The 13,719-nt window shown below is 37.8% G+C and overlaps 1 protein-coding gene across 1 annotated transcript in view; it reads right to left on the bottom strand.

Annotated features, from left to right (window-relative positions):
- Positions 1-717: 717 nt before the first annotated feature.
- LOC139123091 (protein lin-54 homolog) overlaps positions 718-13,719 on the bottom strand; it is a 35,835-nt gene continuing 22,833 nt past the window's right edge. Inside the window, exons 4-11 of the mRNA XM_070689080.1 lie at positions 12,431-12,573; positions 11,702-11,911; positions 10,922-11,037; positions 10,270-10,344; positions 9,743-9,983; positions 9,064-9,263; positions 8,202-8,377; positions 718-7,671 (exon numbers count right to left, since the gene is read on the bottom strand). Of these exons, the coding sequence (XP_070545181.1) occupies positions 7,655-7,671; positions 8,202-8,377; positions 9,064-9,263; positions 9,743-9,983; positions 10,270-10,344; positions 10,922-11,037; positions 11,702-11,911; positions 12,431-12,573 (1,178 nt within the window). The 3' untranslated portion in view covers positions 718-7,654. The remainder of the gene's footprint in view (positions 7,672-8,201; positions 8,378-9,063; positions 9,264-9,742; positions 9,984-10,269; positions 10,345-10,921; positions 11,038-11,701; positions 11,912-12,430; positions 12,574-13,719) is intronic.

Below are 13,719 nucleotides of genomic sequence, written 5' to 3'. Positions count from 1 at the left end.
AAATACTTAGAGGGGGAAGAGGCTGGAGGAATCATGATTGAATCCTAAAGTAGTTTTAGATTCCCTCCCCCACTGTACACCCTACAAACATTTCAAAACCCCCTCTATACGATCAGAAATATGCCCCCTCATTTTATGGCCAAACACGAAGCCCACAATAAACTAATATATTGATGTCTTTTCAGTATTTTTGCTCTTCATATTCACTCCATTCTCTCGTTTTACACCCTGATGCCATTGAAATATTCAGTATTCAGCTTAACAACATATCGGAACATATGTACACATATCCAGAATTTGCTCAATTATTATTAACATTTGAACCATTGAATGGTATAACAATGTTTTTATAGAATTACCTACAAAACTGTGGAATCTAAATATTTAAGAAGTAGGGGACCAAAATATTTTCAGATCTCACCCCTTTAACCAGAGTACAAATCATTCAAATCTCCCTCTTCTAACCCCCCCCCCCAAAAAAAAAAACAACCAAACCCCCCCCAAATCCCCCCCCGTGCGTAATGGTTACTTTGACATGACAGTCTGAAAATAAGAGTTATAAATGTGTCAAGGCTACATGAAAATTTACCTTTCAGTGGCTGAGGTTTCTGACCAAAAGCAGTTGAGTGGACTGTGGATTTCAAAGAAAAATAGGAACTAAAGATGGGTGACTAATGTAGATTGTGTCTTGCAGTGGATTGAAGACGATGACAAAAATAATGTCTTCCTATTGTATCAACATTTATTTTGTTGTGGACTGTGGTACAAAATGAGGCAGTGCTGTGAAGTGTGACTCCAGATTTCAAAATAGCATAATATGCACACAATACTGCTGTTTTGACACTCACAGCTTTCAAAAGGTTTACATCAGCTATTGAATTCCGTACAAAAAATGCTCAGATGCAAAGGTAACATGCTTGCCAAATATAGGTATTCCTGAAAATGCATATGGGTTTCAAGGTCAAATTTGGTGTGGGATGTCTGAATAAACCTGGGTCAAAGGTCACACCTACACAAATTAATAGGGAGAGATCTTACAGAGGTGCAGTCCCAGGATGGAAATCACAATAGTAGAGAATAAAGGCAATTCATGAGTATTTTGGAAAATAAATATAAAATTAATATGACATTTCTGCACAGTAATGAAGTTACAGAGTAAAATACTGACTTTCCAATTCAGAAAAATGCTATAGAAAGGACCATCACCCCAGGTTTTTTGTGTGTCAATTACGCAGTTGTGTTGCACCAGGTGGTGGGGGAGGGGGGGGGGAGTGGAAAAAGAAAATTATCTGATGGGGAGAACAGTTGGCAATTCGAAACAAAGTCAAAAAATGGAATTGTTAAACTGAAGATTGGCAAAATAGGAGTTAATATTTACTCCTTATGGAATTACTCATATTGTGCATTTAACAAAAGAATGCAACTCATGAAAAGAAAATTTACACAATCATTTTCTGGGTGATGGAATTCCCTATGCAACACCTGTGAAGTAGAAGCCATTAACTATTTGTCAAATTCTATCATAGAGATGACAGTTTTGTCAGTACATGAGATCAGTCCTACTAGATTTGTGAGGGAAAACGTTGTGAGAGGTAGCAGACCTGAAAGGGGGTTGTTCTTTACATTGGGTTCGAGAAAAGCCATCTTTATTCCCTGAACAGCCTGTACAATACAGTGTCATCAACGACACGGTTACCTTGAGCACATATTGGATGCTGCAACAGGGGCTAATTCTATCAGATAGCACCTTCTCTCCCCGAAAAACATTCATTTTGACACAATTTATAAAACATACACAACATCTGCCTCTTGTGTAAGTCTCTAGATTTGAAATCTAACTTTCTTGTCTGTTGCATATGATAGTTGGATATACTACACCATGTGGGGAAACTATGTTAAAGATACTATTATACAGTTAAAAATACAAACTGGGTATCTCTTCATATTCTGAAGTCATAATCATCATTTTTGTTTTTCTAACACTACTAGAAAAAATCTGTTAAAAGTTGCAATTAGATTATTATTAATTCTGTAATTACATCAACCTTTCTGTCTTCACAGTACAGCAAATTCACTTCCAACACGCACATGGTTATATTTGTGATTGACAAAAAACTATGCACAAATCTAGCCACAGAAAAAAAATTCCACTGCTCATAAACAAGCAATTTTTACATTACACTGATACAAAGAAGTGAGAGAAAAATATGCAGCGCATATATTTTTAATAAAATTTCTCTCCCAGCCATATTTGAGAAAAAAATGAAATTTTCCAAAGCTTACCATTCTTTGACATACAGTAGTTCCTTGAAACCATTAGAAAAAAATTCAATCAAAGCCAGGTGTTTAATAGCTCGCAAAGTAACAATTATCCATTCATTCTAATGGTAGGAGAAGGGGCTGGTTTTGAATATCAAACATCTGCAAAATTTCTGACAAATTCATTAAAATGCATACTGTTCAAATTAGTTCTCTTGATTTTGAAATGGAAAGGTTCTATAATGATCAAAGTGTGATTCAGAGTTGAAAGCATTCACTTTTTTTTCACGTCAAATCTCACAGAGGCAGTAACTGTGACTTTTTCATTTTCTTCAGCTTTTGTGACATTCTATACAGCCAACAGTCAGTCTTTGTGGAATGACCATCTGCAGGCATGGAGGGACTGTGGCCAAATATAGCCCAGCTTTCTAATTGAAGGAAGTTGACCAGGCTGTTGAAAGCTGGTTACGCACACTGCTAAGCAGTATTACAATGCTTTACAACAAACAGATGTCTTCTACTAAAAAAAATGCTGGACTATCTAATCTCCGGGTCATCAGTTTTTACCCTTCCACCTCCAACATGCTTGTAAAGAAGTCCTGCTCTTCCATGGAGTGCAATATTTGGTGGTAAAAGGATTAAAACACCACAGTGGATTTTTGTCACTGTTTAGTCTGTACCATATAGTATAGCCAATTAAAGGAACATAAGCTGTGACTTTTGGCAAGTTTTTCAGTATTCTGCTTCTGTACATCAACTACCCTGTCTGACCCTAATCCGTTTGTCATGCTGAAATTTCAAGTATTCTTTTTGTCAACACAGCTTGTATGTGTGTAGTGATCATTGTTTATAGTTTACAAATGAATTCTAGTCCGGACTTGAATACAATTTTCAACAATAACAATAGAGATTATACTCATATAGGTTGTGTTGATATGGTAAATACTTGGCCTTAAATTACACATTAGGGATTCAATGCAGAAAGTGTACGGAAACCACAAAACAAAAGTTATGAAAAAATAGCCAAAAGATACAGCTTATGGAGCTTTAACGGCAACAGTGAATATTCAAAAACAAAGACAGTGTTTTAATTACTAGTAACCTGGAGGGTCATCAAGGGGCCCCTCAGAACAATCTTTCAGTTTTGATCCAACGTTTGTCTAAAATTTCTGTTGATATCCCAATACATAATGTTGTCCTCTTGAAAAGTTAATACCAAATATTTCTACATGTTCAGAAGCAGTACAAGTACTGTGCTTTAAACACAATCATAGAAAATAAAGATATTACAGTTACTGTCCCTTCAATTAAACAATTTGCTGCAAAATTCTCTTTCAAAGTTACAGTATTGATGGAAAGGCTGAGAGTTACTGTATCATTTTAAAAGAGTGGCAGTGTTCTTAAACAGAGTGGAACATGAGACGCAACAATGGAGGATGGGGGAACAGGGTATTTGAGAAGGAAATATAGCTTGAGCCATGTTTTGGTGGCAAGGTTGGGGAACGCATGTCATGATTTTGTGAACTGTGGTTAGTGTTTGTGGTGTCCTAGATGTGATTGATTCAATACACTGAAGGGAACCACAGAATAGTGACCTGACAACCCTGCTAAATACAACTCAGTGGAAGTCAAGGCATGTTTGAGGAATGGGCTTATGAAGTTGAATGAGAAAAGAGAAGGTGCAAACAATCAACTGATCTAAGATGTATTGAGAAGAGAAAGCAATAGAAGGACAGATGGAGATAGACTGGTTGACAGACACAATAAAGTAGCATGATGGAAAGATAAGTGGATAGGAAGATCAAAGAGAGGGTTATAAGATGAAATGAGTTGCAGATATAAATATATACAGATAGATGACAGGCTGGTAGGTACATGGATGGATGAATTGAAAAGAAGGCTGTTTACCCCTTTCCTCGTAATGGTTTGGCCAAATCCCATCGTTAGCAATGGTGATTGAGGACCTGATTACAAGAAAATTGGGGGTGAACTGGTTGAATGATAGACATGGAAATTCATTTGAGGCGTTAGACAAGCTAAATAAGCCAGTGATGGTTCCAGTTATATAATGTCATTATGAAGGGAGACATTTGTAAAATCCCAAATGAATTATTTCAAATAATGATCCTAGGTCAAATTTTCCAGAACTATTTCAGTAGCACGTGTAAAAATGAAAATAATTCTAAGTCAAGTCAGATGACAGGATACGCAGTGCCCAAAATCCATTAAATACCCTTGACAAAAATTAAATAATTATGAAAAAAAGATGACATGGGAACATTGTACTCTGCAAAATTCATAACAATATACTGATATTTTGTAAATAATTCTCTATTCAAAATGTTAGTATTAATCATCTGACAAAGTTCATGTGGTTATAAATCATGCATAAATGTGGGCAATTCACATGAAAGGGTGAGGGATAGAATGGTTGAGTGTGAAAATCAACGCGGTGGACTTTTCTGTCGTTATGTCATGAGAAGTGCAGTTTGCAATATGGACTGTAGTGTTACTGTAAAAAGTATTACAGTAGATTTGTGTCATGGCTTAATCATTTAGTCGGGCAGACAACTGTATCATTCTATTGTATCTGTGATTGTAAGAGTAAAAGTTCAAATGAATTCCATAGTCCCTTCAGAAGTTTCCATTATGCCGTTATAATTCATGACTATGGTGAATGGATAGCATTTCTACACTAAACCTTGGAGGAAGCATTGCCCGACAGTCTAGACTAGACTGACCATGCTTATTGTGGCTGTCCATCCAGAGCCACACTTCACATTTGATCTTTTTCACCCCCACTTCTTATGAAAAATAGACGATTCCACTGATACCCATGAAAACAGTAAGAACAAACCACTTGATGTAGGAGTGATCACATGCTTCAAACTGAAGGTTACCGCAATAATTGATCAAATTGATCAAAATCAGATATCTACAGCCATATTTGAAATTAATGAATATTTATGCTGTCAGCTTGTCCACTTAGCTACCTCATTATATTGGTCGTCAGCGTTTGACTCACTTCATATTTTACCTAATTCCAGCTTATAAATACTTGATTAGTGGTGGAATATTCCAATTTCTAACAGAAAGGGGTATGTAGTCCCATTCAGGAAGGGTTTGCTACACTCTTTCAAGACATATTATTGATACTTCAATGGAAAATGGGAATACGGAATATTATTGGGGAAATGAGGTACTGCAGTTAACTTGGCAGGCTTTAACCATTTCACCACCATGGTTTGGCCCAAACCATTGTTATCAATTGTGAGTATGGACCTTTCTACAGGGAACTGGGGTGAACAGGTTGAAGTGGTGTGAGACATATATGAAGTAATGACTCTTTACCAAGAACACTTCAGAGAAACACTGTGACGTCTTGTCTGACAGCTTTACTGAACGCATCAGTGAAATTGACATTTATTGCTGCTTTGATGTGCAAACGCTGATGGGCAATTACGATTTGTTAAATTTTAAACAGGTGATTTCACACCTACATTGTTAAATATGAAATATTACTCATAAAACTGCCTACACCACTTTTCTGCCGCATATATACCGGCACAATGTATGTACATGTATATTAAAGTTGAAACAAATGTCTCTCACTGACATGCTCTGAAAGCCTGACATATGTGTCGTATATTCAAACTGTTCAAAGAGTTTACCCTTTCACTGCCACAGTTTAGTGCATCCAACATTACTTTACACGGGCTGGATGGGCCTACACACATGAAAATCGGGGTTAAAGGTTTAGTGGAGAAAATTTGGATAAAAGATACAAACCACCACTTTGAGGTAACGCTCAGAAAGATATTATCAGATTCAAAATGAATTCGCCAGTTGATCTTATTGTAATTTGTTACTAAAGTTTACCTCATTCACCAGTAGACCTCCATAGATTATTACTGTTTTCTACAGGTATGATGGACCAACAGACACAGAAATGGGGGTGACAAATGTTGATGGTTCCAGTGACCTGGTGGGAAAAGGTTACACCCGGAATTTGAATGGACCATGCTACAAACAAAACCATGTGCACAAATGCGCACAGAACATGCAAAACATATTCTGTGTTTCTATGAGCTTTTGTACACGTGGGTTTGTTCGTACCAGAATCACGTGATCACTCAGATGTACTGGAGTCTGCAGAACACGAAGTGTCCTTTTTGTTCCAGAGCAGAACCATTGGCTCAACCAAATGGCAAAGCACATGTACAAAAGTTTGTTGATTATGAGTGGGTACATAGTCAGGCAACGTTCCATCCAATAGCAGTCCTAGAAAACGGTAGTACAGGTGCAATTCAAATTTTGCCCTAAAAATATCATTTCCTGTCATACTGCACAAAAAGAAAAGGGTGCAGGGTAGCGATATATTTATATACCATCCGTGTTGTCCCTCCATTTTGAATATACTCAAGAAAACAATTCAAATAATAAACTGTACAAGGTCTGTGTGCCTTCCACCATCCAAAAAATACAAGAAATACATCCAAAGAAAGTTCGCAGCTTTCCCAAAACAAGTGATTATCAAAATCTGATGTCAAGCATGCTTTCCAAACATTATCTCAAAAATTTCAAACACTGAAAATTTATATCATTCTAAACACTGGGCATACAACAGACACAATAACATTTACTGTATTTTGGCTATATTACTTCATTATGCTGACAAAGAACCATATACACTGTTTGCAGTCAAATTGTCTTTGTTAATACTAAAAACTGTCCAGCAAAAATTTTCATTCTAAAAGTCTCTTCTACACACAAAATATATTTATACATTATGCATTTTACAGATTTAGACAACTGATATCAAGAAAGTCAACACTTGAACACACACCAGTGGCTGTTTTTTCATTCTTGTGCCATACATATATATTTGATTGTCTTGATTCTCTTGACCTTTGACCTTTCACCTAAGTCTTCTTTGTTAGAACTTCGCTGGAAGTACCAACAGTAGGGTGGAAGACTGTCCTATCTTCATGCTGATGTGACAATACATGTACCTGTCTAAACCACACTATAACATCTTTCATGTGTAAAGCAAACTAAGCAAATCTGCCTGGAGAAGAGGAAATTATCTAACAATCCGGCAAAACGTGTCACTTTGGTCATGACAGATTTGGTGTTACCAGCCCTGAAAGTTTTGTGGAAATTTTCAGATGACATACACACCCCTTGAGGAAAGAGGCCATTTCTCTTCATCAGACTAAGCTGCTTACGGTGGGTATGTGTTCAACTGTTGAGCTGTCTGGCATTTCATTGTAGCTTTGTACACTTTCTAGGATAAAATAAGTCCATCTGCTGGGTTTACATCCCCTCAATGGCAGGAGAAATTTCACCTAACTTCAGACTTGATCTTGAGAAAAGGAACAATAAAGGCTCAGCCTCAAGAAGGTGGTTGTGCTGAAAGGAAAAAGAATTCATCAACAAGAGTTCATATTTTGGAGTATATGAATGAGTGCAGTGAATTTCTAACAGGCACTGGTATGCAGCGCATGCCAACGGAAGTCTGCAAATCCATATCATATCTCCTCCTTCATACTGTATACTCAAATCTTGTTTGTTTTGTGGATGGGTGAGACAGGAGATAGAGAAATAGAGGGGAAACGGGAAAAGGGGAGGAGAGAGAGAAGGAAAGTGGGAAGAGACAGAGACAGAAGCAAAGATGTGTTTCAGGATCATAAATGGGAGAGAGCTGAAAGAGATTTTAAAGGGGAGCTGCACTCTTCTCCTTGTATGTTATAGCTTTTGTTAACGTGAAAACAAAGTTTACACAGTGTGAATCAAACAACAGGAATCAAAACCAAAGAGATGAAACTTACTTTAAATTTTTGAGGCTCAAAAACCAAACACATGTGCAAAGCATCACAACTGGTGCTTTTTGCACAGAAACTTTCTTGAAAATTCTTCCTACGCACAAGAAGTTTGTTTACCTTTCGTCCTGCTTGCTGAATGTACAATTTGCAGAAGGCATCTTCCAAACTCTTCAAGAATCATCTTTTCTGCTGTTTCATTAGGAGTGTTGTTTCTCTCTGCCTCTTCAGCCTGTGCCAGGAGGCACTGGCATGTTGCCTCGGCAACTTCTGATGTTATGAACGAGAATGGAAGCCTGCAAGCATAATGAACACACCAGAGTTTTAAACAGAGGGCAAATTTAGACATCTGGGGGGGACGGTTCAACTTTGAACTCCAAAATAAATTACCTGCAATAAAATCATATCACTGTTGGTATGTGACTTCTCACGCATTAACCCCCTTTATCAGTCTAGGCTACAGTACACACCAAAAGACCAAAATGGACTTACAGCTAAACTATCCAAAAAAAGATTCCATTTCACATTATATATTGCCTAACCGATCTTCACCATCAGTCTAAATGTCACTGTCCATTTTTGGAAAATATGGAAACGAACCATGGCATGATCAAGTAGTTTTCAAGTCAAATTTGTAAAATTTAGGGTATCTTGGGTATAGACAGGTGTCAAACAGGATTCGTCTTAGCCAAAGAAGGACTCTTACGTTATGAACTTCACCTTATACTCCCATTAGTCAAAATAAACATTCATTTGTATTTCCAATCAAAATGCATTACTCACTGATCAAGCTTTGTAGACTGTACAAAATTCATGTGAACCCTTACAGCACCATGGTTTGGCCCAAAACATATTGTTAGCAATGACGAGTGTGGACCCATTTACAGGCAACTGGGGGCAGCAGGTTAAACTACCAATGTATAGGAACACAGTACTGTATTAAATCATAAAGTGAAGGAAGAGCAGGTGCCATTACACTGACCTCTCTCCTGTATTTGCTACAGCAGACGGTTTTGATGGAAGATCTTGTATTTGTGAGGATAGTTTAGTCTTGGCCGCTGTTTGTTGCTGCACCCTGACTTCTGCAGCATCTGCAAGATGCATTAGTGTCTTGCGGTCCGGACTTTCTTCGAAGTTTTTGCATCCGACGCACTTGCAGGATGAAGAACACATTATTTTGGCCTAAAATATGAGTAAAAAAAGCAAATTTAGCATGATTGAAATGGATAATACTGGATAGTGCTGTAATTTGAGATAAAAAATTTAAGGAACGCAGGTGAGAAAGCAATTATGCATCTCTTGAGAAGAAAGTAGTGAAAATGTTGATACTCTTTGCTCAAGTGATGTTTTATGTAATATGTGATTGGTGAAAAAACGGTGTACAGCGCCACCGCTGGCATAATAAAGTAGAATGTGCTTTGAGGACATATATTTCCAGTGATCAAAACTGCTACAACATACCATGCCAAGTAAGTGACATACCATGTCAAGTAAGTGACATACCATGCCAAGTAAGTGACATACCATGCCAAGTAAGTGAAACTATGTACAGAGTTGACTCAGTACCGCTTTTAATTTACTGAATTAGCAGATTGGGAAGTGATACCGTCTGGCAGGATCAGGGTTGAACACACTATATAAACTACATAAATCCCACCTACCTCATAACATTCACAGTAATTTTTCAGACAACCAGATCGCTTGCAGTTGCAGCCTTTGTTGTGCCGCCTGTCTGACTCTCCCTCCTTGCCTTTGCCTATCTTTGGGCGGAACGCCATGGGATTGCGATCCAGGCACGCTTTGATGGCCTTAGTACGCTCCGTCTCATGTTCTAGGTTGTTGGAACAGTTTGAGCAGTTGCAGTTGTTGCAGAACTCTCCGTTGGCAAAGCAGTCACAATATCTGGAAGGTGTGATAGGCAATCATGCTCTCGTGAGTACTCAAAGGAAATGCACCACATAATTAGCAATGTATTATGCACCTGAAGACAAAAGAACAGCTGAAACAGTCTAGAAATCAAACTGCTGTCTAAAACACTACCCTCCAAACTTTCAAATCCTTAGACCTATGACCTTTGACCCTGGGTAACTTGTACCATAATGTGGAGATTTCATCTAAGCAAGGTACAAGGGGTTAATCAAACATGTCAGTAAGTCTGTAAATTAAGGGCTTGAGCTGTTGTACTTACAATTTGAGACACTGCGACTTGGTGCAGTTACACGGTTTTCTGGGTCTTGTTCCTAGTTGGTCTTGCTGCATAGATCTGTTAAAGGCAAGATTACAACATTAATCACTATGGAAGGGCAAGTCTTCAGAAATGTTTTGGAAGTGAAAGAAGTGTCTGGAAGTGTAACAACAATGACAATTTCATATGTGTGGTACTAGTTTAACCCTTTTTCCGGAATGGTTTGGTCAAAACCCATGGTAGTAAATAGTGATAGTGGACCAGTTTAATGAGAATCTAGGGTGAACAGGTTAAGTTCACATTTTCATGAAAAGTTGTCATTTTGCCTAAATAATTGCAAGGTCTCTCTACACTGGGATTTTAATTTATTTTCATATGAAGACCAGTAAATTCGTGCTAAAATTAATGTCAATGGCTGTGGAAGTCTTTGAGGTCTCGCTTTCCTTTCTCTCAACCCTATCTCCCTCTATGTCTACACAGAGGTCTAATTTTGCGACAGAGGATGATTTGGTCCAACTAACATTCAGTGGTTAAAGTGTTAAACCAGCAAACTTCATACATTTTGCGATGAGGGGAATGAGATGTACATCTAGAAATAGATTTCAATGATTTGGGCCAGGGTGGAAAGTTCTAAGTACACCCCACGGAGACTCACCCATTTACAGGATGCCTCGTGGCTGATGGAGGCTGGTAATTGTTGGTAGCGATAGGAACATAGTTGCTAGCAGCTGCAGTTTGCTGCGGCTTCTGCTGTTGTTGTTGGTGTTGTAGCTAAGAGATCAGAGAGAACACATTATAGTACATGTAGATATGTGAGTACATGTAGGAAAGGCAAACTACGATTTAATGAACTTCTTATCAGCAGTGGTTTGCCACACTGCAGATTTTGTGAACAAATCTTGTGACAGCAACACTGAAAATACGAATATGCAGCCTTCGGTAGAATGTGACCATTTATTACTACGGAGGCCACAGGATCTGTCCATCGATGTGATCTTGAGATTAACATATGAAGGTACGTAGATAAGAAACTAACATCTACCGGTACTTGTTATCAATTTTCCCTCTCTGAATATTTGTGTTCACATCAGGTGAACGAATGGATATAAAAGTGATCATATCATCATAACAGTTACTTTGATACATCATCACAGAAAACGTAACCACATCTCTAAGTAATATCATGACAAATTATTTCTTTGACAAAAAGTTTCTGAAAGAAATAGATATGTCATAAATTGATCTATTGCATTATTTGATGTGTACTGATGTATGAAGTACTGTATTATGGTAAGTTTAAAACATTCTTGAAAATAAATAGGCAACTGTTTGAGTATTTCATCTTCTTGTGTCACAGTATCACTGAGACTTATGCTAATGAAGCACATGTCAAAGTTCAAAGAATCATGACCTACATATGGGTAAGCTTGCTCACCTGGGCTACAAACTGTGCTGGCACAACAGCATACCCTTGCACCACATTGCCAGGTCCGGTAGTGGCAAACACTGTGGTGCCTGCAGGTAGTTGGGAAACACCTGGTTGTGCTGGCCGTAACGGTGGTAGGGCGTTTGCAGGCATCAGAAGTCTGCCCTGCTGTGGTGTGCTCAATGTCATCGGAACTGTTGCTGGCTGCTGTTTGATTAACTGAAATGTCATTAAGGTACAATGAGAAGATAACTCTTTTAATACTCCACGAAATATTCACCATCAGTGACCCATAATACTGCTGAATCTACTACCCTGCTTGAGTTATGACATGCCACCCCACTAAGTCTGTTCAAAACTGTATAGAGCTCCCTAACTATTTTGGCACAAGTCTTACCTGTATTTGAGCTCAGCTTTGCAGTTTTCAATCCCCTCAAAAAACCCTATTAAATCTTGACATGTGTTATTGGATTTGGCTGCCTAGACAGGATATCGACATAATCAGATTTGAGCACTGGTTACACACACCTAGCAGGATAACTGCCAAGGATGCAAGCAGTTTAGGCAACCTGCAAAACTAAGTGATCTCAAGAGATTTGGCAATAAGGGTCGGGGTTCATCGTTCATATCATTTTTTCATCTACAGGTGAGATATCAAATATGCTGAACAGTATTGGAATCGAGGATTGTAAAACTGTAAGATGTGTGCATTTGTGAGTAAAATTTTTTTTTACAAACCTGTTGAGCTGGAGCAATGGGTACAGCTGCCACTTTAATTGGTCCGGCTGATGATGTTGCCAGTTGGGATTGACTCACTGATGCTAATGTCACTGTGGCTGGTTGGATTTGTTTTGGAATGGTTGCTGGAGCTATTGGTTTTGCTGCAAAGGAAAGAGTGACACAAGTCATCTTCCACAAACTCATTTTTGAATGCATAAATGCATGCTAGAAAGATGATGATTCAAAAATAAAACCTCTTTATTCTCTATGATGGTCAATCTTTTTCTAAATATACACATATCCTTACTTCATGAATGCCTTGTTCAATTATTAAGAAATAGTAGTGATTTGTTCGGAAAGGATGTTGTCCTAAATTATGTTTTGTCTGAATTAATTCATCTGATTGGCTAAAGCCAGGACTAATATTCCGAACTAGAACTAGAAGAGATGATTGATGAATTGTGAATTTAAATAAACAGCACAGCTAGCACGTAGCTGGGTTTGTCATCATACTTAATATTGACGTTAGCACAGTGTCTAGAAACTGGCTTATTTTGACATTATAGAAACCAACAATCCAATGTTGGGTCAATTGGGATTTTAATATTTTGCACTTCAACAAACTCAATGAACCTGTCATCAAAGAGCTTAACTAAGCAGTGATATAGTGGTAGAACAGCTGTCTTTTTTGTCGGTGAATATGAAGAAGTCGGAAGATTCTATGGTTATCAGCACAGAGTGATCAAACACTAAATCCAAGATACAGTTCCTGACATACATGTATTTGTGAAAAACATTTACTGTTATGACACAGGAAAATTTTGCATCAGCATGTGCAGATTTTACTGACATTTTCTAGATCTAGTATCCCATTGTCCAACATCATATTTGATGTGACAAGTGTATCCAACTTCTGTCATTATTTTGTCATATTATTATCAGGTTATCAATGGTTTAATTGCTTTGGCAGCACTTAAAAGACATCGGGGGTGGGGGGGTGTGGGGTGGGGGGTGTTATTCAGCATAAAGTCATCTTGTTTCTTCACATTTACTTCCCATCAGATACACTACTTTTCCCATTGCCATTCTCAACTGTAAACGGTTTTCACAAATATACCAAGTAATGCATTTAGAATGTTTGATTACTTTATGCTGCCAGCCATAGAAACTTCCCACTTCACCATACTCATTGTGTGTTTAAATCCACACCAAAGTCACTCTTTTTATTGGTAAACCTAACCAGATAATTAGGTTATTCATACAAGTGCTGTCAAATAGTAAATGCAATATCTAATTCTTGATGTGTA

This window comes from Ptychodera flava, chromosome 22, assembly GCF_041260155.1.
Source record: "Ptychodera flava strain L36383 chromosome 22, AS_Pfla_20210202, whole genome shotgun sequence".
NCBI lineage: Eukaryota > Metazoa > Hemichordata > Enteropneusta > Ptychoderidae > Ptychodera > Ptychodera flava.
This window is presented reverse-complemented; position numbering and strand designations above follow the sequence as displayed.